Below are 18099 nucleotides of genomic sequence, written 5' to 3' on the forward strand. Positions count from 1 at the left end.
GCTAAGGTAGGACCTGTAGGTAGAAGATAGGCGATCATAGGATAAAAAATGGGAAATACAGTGGGTTGTGGATGTGGTACAATGTCGTTTCCCTTTACGGACTACAATTGGAAGGTCAAGATCATCTGTAGGGGAAGTCTCTGTGGGCTCTGGGACTGAAGTATCTGAACCTGGAGCTGCAGATGAGATTGGAGCTGGTCTGGACTGCTGATGATCAGGATCAACCTGCCTGCACCGCCAGTGATAAACCCTCAACTCCAGATCCCTCTGACCACCCTCACCATTGCAGCTCTCATCACCCAATGGAATAGGTAAAGGAACTGCCCCACTCTCACTGCTCTCCCTCTGAAGACAAGAACTCAAACCCCCACTCTCACTACTCTCCCCCTGAGGGGCAACCCGATGATAATAGGGTGTCCCCTCAAAGAAAGTGACATCCATGGAGACAAACTTCCTCCCGGAGACGGGATCATAACAACAATAACCCTTTTGAGTTTGTGCATAACCAAGGAAGATGCATTTGGAGGCTTTGGGTTCGAACTTGGAGGGATGGGGTCCGAGAAGCTGAACAAAGCAAGTGCAACCGAATGTCTTAAGGGGAATAGAAAACAAGTCCTCACGTGGTGTAGAAGCGAAAAAGGAGATCGCATATCAAGGACCCTGGAAGGGACCCGATTAATAAGTATACCGTCGTGAGAATAGCATCCCCCCAGAAGCGAATAGAGACATTGGAAGTAAACATGAGGCTTCTAGCCACTTCCAAAATGTGCCTATTCTTCCTCTCGGCAACTCCATTCTACTGAGGTGTATGAGGGCAAGAGCTTTGGTGGATAACCCCATGATGAAGAAGATGAGATGTCAATGATTTAGCAAAGTATTCCTTTGCGTTATCAGATCGGAGAACTTTGATCTTGGCATCAAACTGGGTTAGGATCATTTGGTGAAAATTTTGGGTCAGGGAAGGTACCTCATCTCGTGAACGCATGAGATAAACCCAAGAAAAACGGGTATGGTCATCAACAAATAACAAAAAGTATCTGTACCCACCCATAGAAGGGATATGATAAGGCCCCCAAACGTCAGTATGCACAATATCAAAAGAATTATCACTCCTTTTATTACTCAATAAATAAGGCTTTCTACAATGCTTAGCAAACTCACAACTTTCACACTGTAGCTGAGACAACTCAATAGACTCAAATAAAGTAGGAAACAGACTCTGTAAAGATCGAAAAGACAAATGACCTAATCAGTTATGCCAAAGCATAACCGGACTCACACTCTGAGAAACAAAAGACAACTTCTCTACTGACTGTCCCTAACGAAACCGCTCCCCGAGCAGATAGATCCCATTCGTCTCACGGCCAGTCCCAATCACCTTCTGCACCTCCAAGTCCTGAAAAACACATCGGTCAGGGAAGAAGGTTACTAAGCAGTTCATATGCTTGGTAATACTACTGACTGAAAGAAGGTTAGTATCAAGCTTAGGAACATGCAAAACAGATGATAGGGAGATACTATCTGAAAGCTTGATGTCACCCTTCCCAGAAATAGGAACCAGGGAGCCATCAGCAATAGAAAACTTATCCCTACCAGAAGACAAATGGTAAGTAGTAAACAATGAAGGCAAGCTAGTCATGTGATCAGATGCACCTGAGTCTATTACCCAACAAGGTTCAGTAGTACCTGGAGCTGAGGCATGATAGGCTGAAGCTCGAGTACCTGAATAGGTGAAGGCAGATGTGACAGGGGCTGATGGAGGCTGCGGTGGCTGAGTTGAATTTCCAACCTCCTTTTCTAGCTGTATTAGGGCAGCCCGAACTGCAGCTAAGGTCTCCAAAGATGTTCCTTTTGTGCCAGATGAGGATGCTGAATCAGTGTTCATGGCTACATGAGTAGTGCCCTTCTTGTTTCTTAACTTCCCAGGAACCAAGTGGGGATGCAGTTTCCAACATGTCTCTTTTGTATGTTTGGGTTTCTTACAATGTTCACATACTACATCCTTCTTGTCTTCCTTCCTCTTGTCCTTCTCTGAATCACCCCCTGATTTGGGTGTAGCCGCTACAAAGGCTGATGTGGGTTGCATCATAACCTTCCTTCTGGTCTCTTCACTGTGTACAAATGAGTAAGCCTGAGAGAGAGTCACACTGTCTCTAGTCAAAATCTGCTGCCTCACAATACCATATTTTGAGTTCAGTCCCGCCAGGAACTCAAACACGTTGTTTGTCTCGATGTGCTTTCTATGGGTCTGAGCATCATTGGGACTCTCCCACTCAAGAGTCTCTAAGTGATCAATCTCATGCCACAGGGACTTCAAGGTAGAGAAGTAGACCGACACCGGTTTCTCTCCTTGTTTAAGGGTGTTCACTTCACATTTCAATTCATATGCTCTGGCAACATTAAGGGGTTGGGAGTAAGTTTCTTTCATAACATCCCATATCTCCTTAGCTGTCTTTGCCCACAAATAATTTCGGCTAATATGAGGTTGCATAGAATTACACAGCCATGTCATAACCAAGTAGTTTTCTTGCATCCACTTGGTATATGTCGGGTCTCCCTTGGAAGGTTCTTTCATATCTCCCAGGAGGTACCCTAATTTACCTCTTCCACCAATAGCCATCATGGTTGATTGGGCCCATTCCAAATAGTTTGATCCATCAAACTTTACGGTCGTAATCTGACCACCCATCTCAGAAATACCACCATAACTGATGTTCCCAGGACTACCTTCTGCCTGAATTTTAGACTCCATTTCTGTCAAGTCTCAAAACAACACTTGAAGCACCAATCACAATCAAAACAGTATAGGCCTGATCTGTATTCTCAGTGTATGTGCACAAAACCGAAATAATTCTGATCTGAAACCAACTAGCCAACACAGCAGTAGCTGTCCGTAGATCTCTAACTCCCTTAGAACTCTGAGAACAGCTTTTAAAAAAAACTGATATGCTAGGAAAAGTTAGGGTTTTAATCAGTCCTGAAAGGAAGCAATTCAGTCGCACAGTCCAAACTGTATAGATGAGCTTGCAGTAGAGTTAATAAGAAACCCTAGAATCTGATCGGACCTACCAATCAACTTAAGAGTAGCTCTAGGTAGATCACAGGGTTCAGTCAAACACTAGGGCTTGTCGCAGATCACTTTCAAACCCTAGAGTAGAGAGAAACACAGTTCGGTCCAGGGTTTGCTGTAAAACCCTAGTGAATCGAAGAGAGAAAAAGTTAGAATGGTTCGGCCTTCCCCTCCAGATAGGTCCAACCTATCTTCTCTGAAAGAACTTCTCTTAAAAAGTAAACAACTTACAAGGAAAAATAGTTCGCTGCCTTCTAGGGTTACCTGAACCCTAGTCTTCTCTGATCCTTCCTGACCACCAACACTCTACAACCCTAGCAAGTTTCCAACAGCTGCTAGCACCTCTGGCGATCTCCAAGAATCAGTCTGCGAACTCCTCCTTTTTAGCTTTCAGTCCTAGGAGATTCTCATGTGGTCGGCTGGTATTAGACTCACATGAAAAACCCTAACTTGGCTCTGATACCATGTAGGTTTTCAAGACTGCTATTCAGTCTTGACCGCTAAGAGATTTCAGGTTCGATGAGAAGAGAAAGTGAAGAAGTAGAAGAAAGAGTGGTGAAAGAGCAATAGAACACAGTTTTGAGGAGAAGAACAGAATGTCAATATTCTGCCGCCGCCACTTTAAGTTAATATATATAGGTTATGCTAGTTACATGAAAGGACATATCTGCCCTTGGTGTTTACATCATAACTACTAACAAATAACAAACAATATAGAACTGAAAGTAGAAATAATAGAATAGTAAAATAACCACAGCTGTGACTAGATACATTCTACCCTACGGACAGAGTGGGATCACAGCTGTGGGGCCCACATCAATGTTCTCTACAACCTACTCCCACCGGGCCTGAAACAAGTGATAAGATATTGCTCACCTCAGTTCTCAAGACTCCAATCCCCAACAATCCCAGATTGAAGCTGCTCTCATCAAAATTCAGTTTAAGAAAACCTTCCGGAGGAGGTGCCCAAACTGCTACAAATTTATTTTTCTTAGAGGACATGTTATTAACTTCTCCAAAAGTCAACAAAGGAAAAATGAGTATATAAACTAGAGTTATACATTGGTTAAGAACCCTAGAATCAAACGACTCTCTCTTCTTCCTTCCCTTTCTTCCATCATCTTCCTCCATTACTTCCTCTCTCTTCCATCTTCTCCATTCTTCTTCTTCTTTTCTTTTTTTTTATCTTTTCTTTATTTCAGACTATTGCAGGTGAGGTCTACAACCGTCGCCCATTTCCAGCTACAAGGTTCTCTATTAATGAGTTTTTCTTTGCTTCAAATTTCAAAAGGCTCTCTGTTTTAGATGTCACTTCTCATTTTTTTTCTAAAATTGTGTTTCAATTTCTTGACAAAAATATCAATCATGGATTCGAATCGAATTCAAATCAGATATCTGACAATGTTATTGAATTGAATTCAAATATCTAAATATAATATCCATTAGGTTGTTATCAAATTCGGATCTATACAATTTTCTTATCAAATCAAATCAGATATACCCCAATCTGAATTCGTACCGATCCATTTGCATCCCCACTTGGAATTTTGTACAAAAAGATGTTCTAACAGGGTAGTGACAGAATAGATAGAAACAACTAACAAGATCCCTAGTAACATAGGGAAAATATCATATAATGGACACATGGAAGAACACGATGCTGGGAAAAAATAAGTGCCAAATGACTGGTTGAAAGTGTTAATGAACCCAACAAAAATAAATTTCTCTTTTTTTGTATGTCAAAAATTAAATTTCTTCAAACATTACCAGATGTAGAGGATCTGCCATTGGCTTACAATCAAATACATGCATATCTGACAGAAAGAAAAACAGAAACAGAAGATTTTGTAAAGCGATTGATAACTGAGGTATCATATATGCATCTCACAGACGTCAAGCCATCAACATCAAATAATGAATTACTAAAAGTACTACAAGCATGAATACAAATTACTAGTGCCACACAAGCATGCATGCACAATGGCAAAATGGCTTCTATTACATATTGAGAAACTCCCACTTCATTTTATGACATTCTTCACTTTTAGTCAAAATGGCACTCCACTCAAATGAAGAAACCAACCATGAAACAAAATCCCAGCAAGCATCATGAGACATGGATACAGGATACTTAGAAAGCTCACCATATTGGAAATCCAACTACATATCAAACACAAGGGATATGGTAGATGTTTAATTTCTTCTGAATGTACATAAAAACATAAATTATAATTGTGTGACAATATTTTATTCTTCTTTTACCATATGATAATTTATAAATAAAGGAAGCTATAGGAGATTTGATAAGACCAGTGAAAATTGCAAAGCAATTAACATGCACTCCCTATGTTTCCATTGGATCTAAACAAACCAGAAATATGACACACTTGGTCGAAGAAATGGCTCTGCTTCCTTGGTCTCCCAAGTTTTGAAGGCAATGTCTATTAGTAGCTCTTAAACCAAAAAAAAAAAGTTTCTGAACTTCTTTTGCTCTTCACCATCTCCGGGAGCAATTGGCTTTCTAGGTGTATAAAAGCCACATAATAGATGCATGAGAGTGTGAGATTCCCTTAAGAGTTTCTAATAGCTCAGGTGTCCATTTGCATAAGAAAGCTCTTCTGTTAAGCCATGGACTGGAATCTTTAAAAAGTACTCCTAACCAAGGATCAGGATTAGAAGTAGTTTCCTAATTGCAAAAAGACCCAATAACAAATTTGCAATCCTTTCTTGCAAAGTGCTGGAGCAACCGTTTCGTGCAAAATGATGTGGCAACTTGGTTTCTTATTGAACATTCCCAAAACCATTGTTTCATGGACTCAGTCACGGAGTTGGAATCTGAAACATGTCTAGGAGTCCAACTCAGTGAACCCAACAAAGGAAGGATGCATGGACACATTTCATATAAATAACATTTATTATAAATATTAAATATTATGATTTTTTATATTATTTTTATAATTTATAGATCTATACAAGCATAACAACTTAAAGAGTTAAATTATTTTTTAATTGACAAGTTAAACTCAGTCAATGCCTACTTGCACTGGCCATACTAGTTTTTCATTGTTCCCCTAATTCTGATGTCAATTAGGAAAGGCCCAACAAAAAATAGGAACCTAAGCTATGTATAAATTAGAAGTGCAAATACCAAAGTGCCCTATTGGACAGTTTAAGGTGGTGCTCAGTTCGTGGTTCAAGAAAAGGGTGGTTGTGTTTCAGAACCATAGCACCTCTTTTTTGAAAATGGAAATATTGGTTTTGAACCATCATAGGCATTCTACTAAGAATGGTTGTGGTTGTGTTCTGAATCACAGAGAACTAGAACCACCACTCTGCTCATGGTTCTTTTTTCGAACTCAACACATTGTCAGCTTTTATGTGTGGCTCACATGTATAGAAGCAATTCATCTACCAACATTCAACCTTGATCATACCGCCATTTATTTATCCTATGTTAACAATAATATGTAACATGTTAAAAGATATATATATATATGTTAAAAATAAAATATAATATGTAAAAAAATATTCACTATGTGAAAATATATATATATATAATATGTCAAGAAATATATATAATTATATATTTTGTCACATGTAGAAAATATATGTTGCATTTTATACAATATGGGACCTACTGATCAAAAAAATTATACAAAATAGGAATATGGCCCAAGATGCACAGGATTACTTGGCCACATCAGCATTCTTTTTGAACCATGCCATTGTGTTTGTGAACCAGATGAAACACAAACATAACCATGAAAAGAAGACCCCCTAAATGGTTGGATTATTGTTACACAGAAGCATTTAAAGCAAGCATTAGTAATTCTGGAGAGTCAATGTGGCAGGCATTTTAGCAATCTGCCTGAATTATACTATAGACGAGTCCCATAATATTTTGGAGAGTTGGACACAAGTCCCCTCAATGGTGGGGTGCCATGCAACATGGCCCAGACCTTAGGATCACTTCCACCTAAGGACTAAATGTTGTTTTTGCACGAGTGAACAACAGCTACCGATAATTAACATTATCAATGTCTCACTGTACCACACAGCATTGGTATATATCCAGCACATACCAACATGTAGGTATAAAGTAACAATACCAATGGCTGAGATGTTACCACCCTACCTAATAGTAATCATACACGTATCAACCATATAAATGAGATAACCAGGTTCCCCATGATTTGGAATGTCTCAGGTTTATAAGGAAATGGGTCATTAGATCCCCCTAGTGTAAGAGTCCCACTCAAACACCTAATGCCCGAAGATATTACTTGAGAATCTTAGTCAAAGCACATGCAACTAAAATAGAATGCCCTATAATGAAATGATGTTAACTCATCAAAATAGTGAAGGTCTTGCAAGAAAATGACTATGAAAATGCAAAAACAATACAGAACTTCCAACAAAAAGGATTCATAACCATGAATTAATGTAGGCCCCATATGTGATGATTTGAGTTTCTTCACAAAACTCCTAGAACCAAAAAGGGCTGCCATGTGCACGAGGCTCCCGCCAATGTGGGGTCTGAGGAGGGATAGATGTACACAGCCTTACCCCTGCACATACAGAGAGGTTGTTTCCAAGACATGACTCCTAGAACTATAGAAGATAAATCATATAAGATATTTTTGAGTTATCCAGGATATTTACATGACACAAGTAGCCAACCCTATATAGTTGGGATAAGGTGTGGATGATGATGATATTTTGAGTTATCCAGGATATTTATTACCATATTTCTAGATTTTATATGTGATGAAATATAGCACTTGCAATCCTTCTCAACAAACACTCTACAGCACTAATCATGCATAAGAAAATTGTCATCTGAAGAAAGAATTGCAACATTACCTTCTTCTTCAAGCAAGTTTGCCTCATCTGCCTCACGTAACTCTCTATGAATGGATTGAGCAGCTAATTTCTCATGGCTAGCTTCCTCTGTAAAAGAGGTGCAAGACAATGGAGCAGATGTATATATCAATAAAAAAGAAATCATTTATATTATAGGAAATAAAGTATAACTTTTCAAGTCGACTCTAGAGAATTTAATAAGAAGTTCCATTGCAAAGAAAGCACTTAATTACTTTGTTCATAAGCAACAGTAAATATTGATACCATAGTTGTCAAGGCGACGCCTAGGCGACAAGGCGCCCTTTGAGGCTCGCCTCGCCTAATCACCAAGCAGTTTTGTACTATGTATTATAAAATACTTTTTTATTCTTTATTTTTTTACATTATAATTATAAAACAGGCACTATTAAACTAAAATATTCATTTTGTGCGTTTATATACTAATTTCTTTTTATTATTTTCATATTTGTTAGGGTTTAATCAATACAAACATTGCTAAATGCTGTATTGAACCCTCAAAGACTTTAAAACCTGAACCAATAAGCAAGGAAGAACTTAAAATTTTGTCTAATCAACACATTTTCTACTACTACTTTTTTTCTTCTTTTCCTATAACAAAAATAAGGGTTCAGCCCTTGTATTTCTTGAAGCCTACTTCTCTGTTTTCTTCCAAGAGAAAAGTTCTTTATATTTTCCTTTTGTACTTTCTAACCCCACCCCAGCTCTTACTTCCCCCTCCCTCATTCCCTGCTCCTTTCTCCCTTTCTTTCTCCTCCACTAAACCATTATTCCCTTTTCCTCCTCTGTCCCTTCCCAACTCTTCCTCTTCTCTTGTTTCATCTGACCCTACAACTCCAATCATCTCTACTTCTTGACGGTTTGTTCTCTCCTTTCTTCTGTTGAGGAACTTTGTCTTCAGAATCAACGTGAACTTGTTCCTTCTCTTCCACAGATCTCTTTTCTTCCTTGTCAATCTTCTCTGTAATCGATAAAATATTCTTTTTAGGGAAGAACATTGCTTTTTCCAGAAGAATTCATCGGCATCGTGAACCACCTCTTCTATGACCTCCTTCTCTATCAACCCCTCTTCGTCCCTTGCATCACTATCGACCTACCTGATTTAGTAGTTTTGTATCCATCATTTTGTTCAATCCAATAAGAATTCTTTAAATCTTGGACAACCCCTCCAATATCACTGGGCCCATTCTTCAGCCCAAAACTAATAGACTTGAATCTCTTGGGCCCACCATTAAAGACCTGTCCTAAATTTGAATATTTCTCTTCCGGGTTATCCTCTTCTATTTTGCCCACGTGCTCCCCAATGCCATCACGTGTTGGGCAATTATCAACGGGCCTAGCCAAATGTAAATGACCCTCTTTCTTCCAAGACGCCTGTTCACCTTCTCTTCCTTTTTTTCCAGACTCCCCCTGCTATATCTCAGCATTATTAAAATCTTTTTTGGAACATGACCAGCAATTTATTTAGCCTCAACCACTTAACCCCTGCAGCCACTTCATTCTCTCCCACTTCCTTCATCCCTTCCACTTTATTTGTACAATGTGAATTCCACCAAATCCACTCAGCATTGTCTTCAACCTCTTTCCGTCCAGACCAACAAGACTCTTCAGCTTCCAACTCCACCCAAAGCTTCCACCATCTCCCTCCATCAAAGATATCAATCAAACGAGGAAGCCTATCTGGTTAGGTGCCAGCAATTCTCATCTTCACCGCACAGAGGTCAACTGTGTAAACATCTTCAAACAGTTCCTCCACAAACTGCTGCTAACTGATCGAAGACGTGATCCAGCCACATATTAAAAGGAAGACCAAATATCTTCAGGGTCTCACAGATTAATATTTCATTGCAAGATGGTGTCCAGTTCGTCATAGTAACCATACCTTCCATCGTTTCAACATTCAAAACCTCTGCCTTAAACTTCCCTAAATCCAGCACAGCTTTACTATCTTTAAAAGGTATGAGCATAGCCGGTTCCTTCATTGGGATTCTGCATCAATGAGGACCCTATTCCAATCAGAAACTTTCTTCTTCGCTTCCACAGTCATCCTCTTATTCCAGTCCCCTTCCAACCTCCCACCACAAGCCTAGGAACACAATCAAAACCTCCCACCATCACTTCCTGCTTCTTCTCTTGACCCTTTGTGCCTTGAACCATCTTCTCTTTCCCCAGCCCCTTCAAGTTTTCTTTTTTCATCCAACATCTCACTTCAAACTCCTGCAACGCCTCAGCGACTGCAACCCAACTCTTCCTTTTTTCTTCCTTCTAGGAAACAAATGACCTGTCTTCTACCTTCCCTTATTGCCTCATCCAGCCTCAAATAACTTCCATTACTATTGACCAACTTCCAAGGATAGACATGGGCCATCCGATTGATGAGAAAACATGATGTAAGTACAGCATCACTCCAAAAAAGCTTTGGAACATTCATATCAAGCATAATAGACCGAGCAGCTTTAAGTAAGTGTCGGTTCTTCTGTTGTGGGGTATAAGAACAAGAAGTTTGGTGAATTAACCTGTGGTGCTCTAATTATTGCTGAAATGGTGTTGAGGTGTATTCTTTTGCATTGTCCGAGTGAAGAATTTTAATATGAACATCAAACTGGGTATGAATTTCAGCATGAAACTTTTACAAAATAGATAACAATTCACTTCTGTCTTTCATAAGATAAAGTCGTGTCATCCTTGAATAATCATCAACAAAAATTACAAAGTACTTGTAGCCATTGTACGACACTACTTTATTTAGACCCCAAACATCTGTATGAACTAAAGAAAAATGATTCAAAACATGACTATCAACTCTAGGACTAAAAGAGACTCTGGTGTTTCCCAAGCTAACACAACTCGCAATCCAACGGTGAAAGATGACTTAAAGACAAAACCAGTAAATTCAGGGCCTTGAGCGACGGATGACCAAGTCTACAATGCCTCTAGAGAGGAGTAAGAGAGGACTGAAGACCTACTTTCGGACCACCACCATCAAGGTAATACAACCCACCTGTTGACACAACTAAAAGAGACTTTATGGTGTTCCCCAAGCTGACACGACTCACAATCCCACAATGAAAGATGACTTAAAGACGGAACCAGTAACTTTAGGGCCTTGAGCGACAAATGACAAAGTCCGCAATGCCACTGAAGAGGAGTAAGAGAGGACTGAAGAGTTACTTTCAAACCACCACCATCAAGGTAATACAATCCACCTGCCTCATGCCCTCCACCAATCTTCATCCCTGTCTTGAGATCCTGAAACACACAAGAAGAGGGATAAAAGGTTAAAGAACAACTAAATGAATTGGTTAATCTACTAACAGACATGAGGTTAAAGGGAAATTTGGGTACATATAAGACAAAGGATAAAGTTAAATAAGTGAGATCAACATCACCAACACCACAAATGGGAGAGGTATTAAACAAAAAAAAAGGAGGTAGAACCATTAGCAAGGGTAACTATTCGGGATGTCGAAGACTGAGAAAGTGAATAAAACACACCTGGAATCCCAATCATATGATCAGAGGCTCCATAGTCAATAATCCATGGTGAGGGTTTGGATGCCAAGCAAGCCATCATTGAATGTGCAAGAGTAGTGGTGTTCTACTGAGATGATGTCTAAAGAAACTTCTCATACTCCTCATGTGGGACACTCACCATTTCCTTCCCAGAAGCACCTATAGATGTGGAGAGTGTCTGATCAGCCTACTGGTTCTCACTGACCATACCACCACCACTAGTCACGGCATGATAGGCCCAAGTGTTGGGTGGACCATGTAAATCATAACAGAAGTTAATAGTATGCCCCTCTAATCCGCAGTATGTGCACCTCCTAGGACTAGTACTCCGTCATCTACCACGACCTCCCCCTGAATCTCAACCTCCACTACGACCACCAGTACAATTGAACATAGGACCACTTGGGTCCCTGAAAATCCACGCCTCCCCCTCTCGCCACCACAAAACCAAACCTGTCCGAGAGAGAAGAAGGCTTCGTAGGTTCAATAGAAATCCTCCAGAATGGGCAAACACCTCCTCAAGAGAGGGGAGAGCAGATCCGCCTAATATTTTTGCTCAAACAGGTTCATATTCAGATTTTAAATCCACTAAAAACTTTGTCACATCAAGTTGTTCTCATTGTTGCTGCTGAATTTTAACATCCAGAGTAAAAGGGTGATATACATTAAGCTCATTACGAAGGTTTCTCATGCTTGCATAGTACTCTTCTAGACTTTGATTTCCCTGCTTCAGGTTAAAGTACTCCTGATAAAATTCGTACACTCTAGTAGTGTTATCTTGGCCAGAATAAAGTTTCTTAGCATGGTCCCATTTCTCCTTAGTTATATCCAAGAACATAAAATTCACTCTAATTTTAGGCTCTATGCTATTCCATAACTAGGTCATAATCTATGCATCCTCCTATTCCCGCTCACTAAACCTGGAGAGTCAAAGAGGGTTTCTCCTCCCTCACATGTTTCACCTTCTTCTTGTCTCTCAAGAACACTTCCACTGATTTAGCACATGGCACATAGTTCTCACCATTTATACATTTAATTTGATAGAGGTCATTTGAACATTTAGGTAATCAGGGGAAATCATAACACCAGTCTTATTATCACATCCCTCTCCAGCTATTTCTATTATAACAAAATCACCACACACTATAAAAAAAAGTCCAACTACAAGATACAAAAGTCACCCTTCACTACTCAGCACTACACCACACACGACACAATAAAACACTATTGTTACGACACTGTTGCTGTCATAGGTTCAGCACCAGAAAACCCTACTGTTACCACACATATTCAGACATAAACAGAGAGAAAAACGGTCCATACGCATACCTATCAATCAACACTGCCACATGGATGAAATGCAGTCCAAAAGAGAGAGAACAGACTACACTAACGGCCGACTAGAGGGTTTTGTTCACACCTGTCCACAACCAGCCCTCTTCGAGTCATCGATTAGAGGGTTTCTAGCAAACTACCACAACGACCACCATCACAGCAACTGGAGGCATAGTTACCTCCAAGAAGGAAAAATGACCACTCCTTTTTTGGTCCCTTATCAATCCCTCAATTAGTTTGGGAGTTATTTCAAAAAGTTGTGATATGGCAATCCTAGGAGAAAGGAAAGAAGAAAAAAAAACTGAGTTCTACACTGATTTTCTAGTACTCCGATACCATGTGAATGATTCAATTAACACTAGTTCAGTCCTAGGTCTGAGATAAGTAAGAAGGAAAGAAGAAGAAGAAGAAAGGGTTCAGTCTGAGAAGAGGAAAAGTCAATTCCTCTCAGCCGACCCACCTTATATTTACTCTTTGTATTAGATTACAAAAGACAAATCTGTCCCTCATTAAGTATGGGACACATAACTTAAATCCAGACAACTTAACCTTAATTAAATAGATAAATGACCAAACTGCCCCTGTACTGTCGATTCTAACAATAACAAAAGATGCTTTACTGATTCCAAGTACCCTTCACACAAAACACGGTCTGCTGAGTCCAACAACATTCCTTAACGCAAAAGGTTGTCCCTTGAAGGCTTTGATAACTAATTCCATGTTTCTAAAAATAACTTAACTGATTATTTTAGATTTTCCAAATATCTTAGCAAAATAACTCCAAAATTTCTCCATCTCTACATGACAAAATGTCCATTAGTATCGGAATTGCAAACTATGTGGGTATCCAATGCTTTTGACCACTTGAAGATCAGATTATCGAGAACTGGCCATTATGCAAGTTTTAAGAGGGTATACAAGAAGAAGAGGTTAAAAGGTAGCAACACAACCCTGAGTTTCTTTCAGGAAACAATGCAGAAGACGCTTTTGAGATGCCTTTAGGTTGAAATTCTTTTGAAGCCTCAAATTTTGTTAATGTTGGTTAGGTTCCAGGAGTTCAAAACCAGAGGAGAAAGAGTAGTCGATCAAGACTACAATCTGTCTTGAGTTTAAAAAAAAAAAGATGCAAGAATTGAAGAGGAGAAGAAGAGAAGAGAGGAAGAGAAGAAGCACACGAAGAGAGATTCAGACAAGAGAGAGGGAAGGTCTTAACATCTGCCGACCCACTCTTAATATTTATATAACTATTGACTAATTGTAAAATGGCTGAATTGCCCTTATTGCATACATGGCAAATAGAACAAAAAAAATAACTAATAATAAAGCTGAAATAACTAACTGAAAAAACTACCAACTAACACTGTCATAACTAACAGAAATATTTCTGCCATACGAACACTGTGGGGACCACATCAGTGGGGTCCACATCAATGTTCTCTACACTCCCCCTCAAGTTGGGAATAGATATTTGTCATTCCCAATTTGCATAGGTCTGCCTCTAACTTCTTCCTTGGAACAGCCTTGGTGAGAAGATCTGCGAGCTGCATGCTGGAGGTGATATACAGAAGACACACTTCTTGAGATGAAACCCTTTCTCTGACAAAATGTCGGTCTACTTCAATATGCTTAATTCTGTCTTGCTGTACTGGATTATGAGCTATATTAGTAGCAACCTGATTATCACAATACAGCATCAAGGGCTTCTCATAAGCAATACCCAACTCCTCAAATAGTGATTTCAACCATAGAATCTCAGAATTCAGCTTCTGCACTAGAACGAGAAACTACACTTTGTTTCTTACTCCTCCAGGAGACCAGGTTACCTCCTACAAAAGCACAATATCCAGAGGTAGACCTTCTATCATCAACACTTCCAGCCCAATCAGCATCTATATAAATCCCTATCTTCATGTGATCATTATTCTTGAATAGTATACCTCTACTTGGGCACCTCTTCAAATATGCTAATATCCTCTCAACTGCAAGTAAGTGAGTAGTTCTAGGATAGTGCATATACTGGCTGACAACGCTGACCGCATAATTGATGTTCGGTCGTGTGAGACAAAGATAGAGTTTTCCAACTAACCATTGGAACATAGTTTTATCTTCAAGTGGCTCTCCACCCTCTGCACTGATCTTGTGATTCTGTTCAATAGGTGTATCTACAAGCTTAACACCTAACTTTCCAGTTTCTTCCAATAGATCTAGAACATACTTTCTTTGAGAAACAAAAATCCCATGTTTAGATCTAGCTACCTCGATACCCAAGAAGTATCGTAGCTCTCCCAGATCTTTCACCTCAAACTCTTGATGAAGGAGTTGTTTGAGAGACTCAATCTCACTATTATCATTCCCTATCACAACAATATCATCCACATATACAGCAAGCAAGGTCAAGGAAGAGTCCACTTTCTTAATGAACAATGTATGGTCTGACCGGGCCTATACATAGCCGAATTTTTCAAGGGCTTGTCTAAATCTATCAAACCAAGCTCTGGGGGACTGTTTTAGTCCATACAAGGCTTTATTCAACCGGCAAACCTTCTTTCTTGTTTCTGCATCATAAAATCCAAGAGGCAAGCCAGAAATGGAGAAACTGGGTTAGTGTTTGTACTAAGACCTCTAAATTTTCAATCCTAATTAATGGGCAATCCACGGGTTTCTTTGGTAGTTCAAGGAAGCTGAGACAGGGAGATCCTCTGTCACCCTTGCTGTTCATCTGTGTTATGGAAATCCTCACTCTTTTTAGTAAGAAGGCTGCAGAATCGGGATTATGGAATGGGTTTGCTATCTCTCCAGGTAAAGAGAAAGTTAATATTCTTCAGTTTGTTGATGATACCCTCTGCTTTACGGATGCATCTCTGCCTCAGTTGGAAACAGTTCTTGGAATTCTGAGTTGGTTTGAAGTGGTTACGGGTCTCAAATTCAATCTGAGCAAAAGTAAGATCATCCCAGTGGGTCAAGTTTTAAATTTGGAGGATTGTGCACAGATAATGGTCTGCCATATGGAGCTCCTTCCGGTTAAGTATTTGGGGCTGCCTCTTGGGGCTAAATGTTCCTCTTCTTCAATCTGGTGCCCAATCATTGAGAGAATGGAGAAGAGGTTGGCTCTTTGGAAGGCTAAATATTTATCTTTTGGTGGTAGGGTTACATTGATTAAGAGCTCCCTATCCAACCTCCCAACACAATTTCTCTCTTTTTCCAATTCCAAATAAAATTGCAAAGAGGTTGGAACAGCTTCAAAGGAACTTCTTATGGAGGGGTTGGGAGGATGAGAAGAAAATTCACATTGTTAAGTGGGAGCAAGTGTGTAAGCCTAAGGAGAAGGGTGGTTTGGGAATTAGGAAAGTGAAAAATTTCAATGTTGCTCTTCTTAGCAAATGGATATGGAGATTTGCTTATGAGAGAAATGCTTGGTCGAGGTGCCTCATTGCGGCTAAGTATGGTGTGGATTGGGGAAATTGGAAAACTCTTGATCCCCTTTCATTTGGGGGTAGCTCTCTCTGGGCTGGTATTTCTAAGGTCAGTACTATTTTCATGAACGGGGTCAAGTTTAAAGTTGGAAAAGGGGATAGATTTAAGTTTTGGAAGGATTCCTGGTGTGAGGAAGGTCCCTTGGCTGATGCTTTTCCCCAGCTGTTCCAAATTGCAGTGAATCAAGATTCTTCAGTTGCTGATAACATTAGTACCTCTGGGGCTCCTTTACTTGGACTCCCCTATGTAGGAGGAATTTGCTAGACTGGGAAGTGGAGGAGTATGTAGGTCTGTTGGGGCAGATTCAAAATCAGAGAATTGACATGAGTATGGAAGATGAATGGACTTGGAAGCGGAATGCAGATGGTAGATTCACAATTAAATCCCTTTTCCTTAAGATGTGCAGCTCAGGTCAGGAGAACTTCCCGGATGGGCAGATTTGGAACTCCACCTGTCCCTCCAAGGTTAATTTCCTAGTTTGGACAATGGTTTTGAATAAATGTTTAACTAGGGTCAACTTGGAGAGAAGGGGTGTTTAGATTCCTGATCCCTCCTGTGTTTTATGCAGCATGGGTGCTGAATCTATAGATCATTTGTGCATTCACTGTCTGATTTCCTCTTCAATCTGGGGACATTTCTTCAAGAAACTAGAGGTGTGTTGGGCCATGCCTAAGTCTGTGAAGGAGCTGTTTATGAGTTGGAGATTGGAGGGTCTTAGCAAGAAAGGTAGGCTTGTTTGGAATACTATTCCACAGGCTGTTCTTTGGTCCATTTGGATGGAAAGAAACATAGAATTTTCTGTAATCAATTAAAAAGTCCGGATGTGATTGTGCAGAAAGTGGTGGGGAAGATTTGCTCCTGGGTGTCGGTGAATGAGGAGTTTAAAAGTCATAATGTTTCTCTCCTTCTTTGTACTAAATCATGAATGTTCTTGTAATATGTTTTCGGCCCAGGAAGATCTAGTTGGCCTGAGTCTTGTTGAAGTTTGCTTTCTCATTGAAATAAAATTACTTTACCTTTTTCCAAAAAAAAAAAAAAAAAACTACATGTAGACTTCTTCCTGCAAGTCTCCATTGAGAAGGCATTTTTAACATCCATCTAGAACAAGGGCCAAGAGTAACTAGCTGCAAGGAATAATAAAACTCTAATAGTGGTCATCTTTGCTATTGGAGCAAAAGTCTCCAAGTAGTCTATATCATAAGTCTGAGTAAATCCCTTTGCAACTAGTCGAGCCTTATACCTTTCAATGAAACCATCAGCATTATGTTTCACAGTAAATACCCATCTACATCCAACCGATTTCTTCCCTTTAGGCTGGTCAACTAGCTCCCAAGTATTATTCCTCAAAAGAGCATCCATTTCAACCTTCATTGCATCTTTCCACTCAGGAACTGACAAGGCTTCCCGCACTGTTCTGGGGATAGAAATATCAACAATGGATGTGAGAAAGGACCTATAAGAGGGGGACAGGTGATCATAGGACGAGAACTGGGAAATGCAGTGGGCTGTGGATGTGGTGCAACGCCGTTTGCCTTTACAGACTGCAATGGGGAGGTCAAGGTCATCCAAAGGAGGTAAGGGCTCAACAATGAAAGGTATCTCAGTGGAACCTGGATCTGATAACGGGATTGTAGTACCTGGATCTGGATCCGCAGAAGGAATTGGGGCTGACCTGGACTGCTGATGACCGAAATCAACCTACCTCCACTACCTGTGATAGACTCTTGAATCCCGGCACTTCTGACAACCCTCCCCATTACATTCCTCATCACTCAATGGAATAGGTAAAGGAACTTCTGATGAGTTAACCCCACACTCACTACTCT

General features: G+C 40.0%; 1 protein-coding gene across 23 annotated transcripts in view; it reads right to left on the bottom strand.

The window, feature by feature from the left end:
- The window catches only part of LOC104585839 (uncharacterized), a 145736-nt gene that overhangs the window by 103777 nt on the left and 23860 nt on the right, over positions 1–18099 (bottom strand). For 16 of the 23 annotated variants that reach the window (XM_088903670.1, XM_088903668.1, XM_088903671.1 and 13 more), the window contains 2 exons: positions 7934–8020; positions 4838–4884 (listed from right to left, as the gene is read on the bottom strand). In XM_088903670.1, coding sequence (XP_088759796.1) covers positions 4838–4884; positions 7934–8020 — 134 coding nt within the window. Of the gene's footprint in view, positions 1–4837; positions 4885–7933; positions 8021–11122; positions 11201–18099 lie in introns of all 23 variants that reach the window. The other 7 variants (XM_088903682.1, XM_088903680.1, XM_088903681.1 and 4 more) reach the window with 3 other exon arrangements.

This window comes from Nelumbo nucifera, chromosome 4, assembly GCF_055504915.1.
Source record: "Nelumbo nucifera cultivar China Antique chromosome 4, China Antique-T2T, whole genome shotgun sequence".
Taxonomy (NCBI): Eukaryota; Viridiplantae; Streptophyta; class Magnoliopsida; order Proteales; family Nelumbonaceae; genus Nelumbo; species Nelumbo nucifera.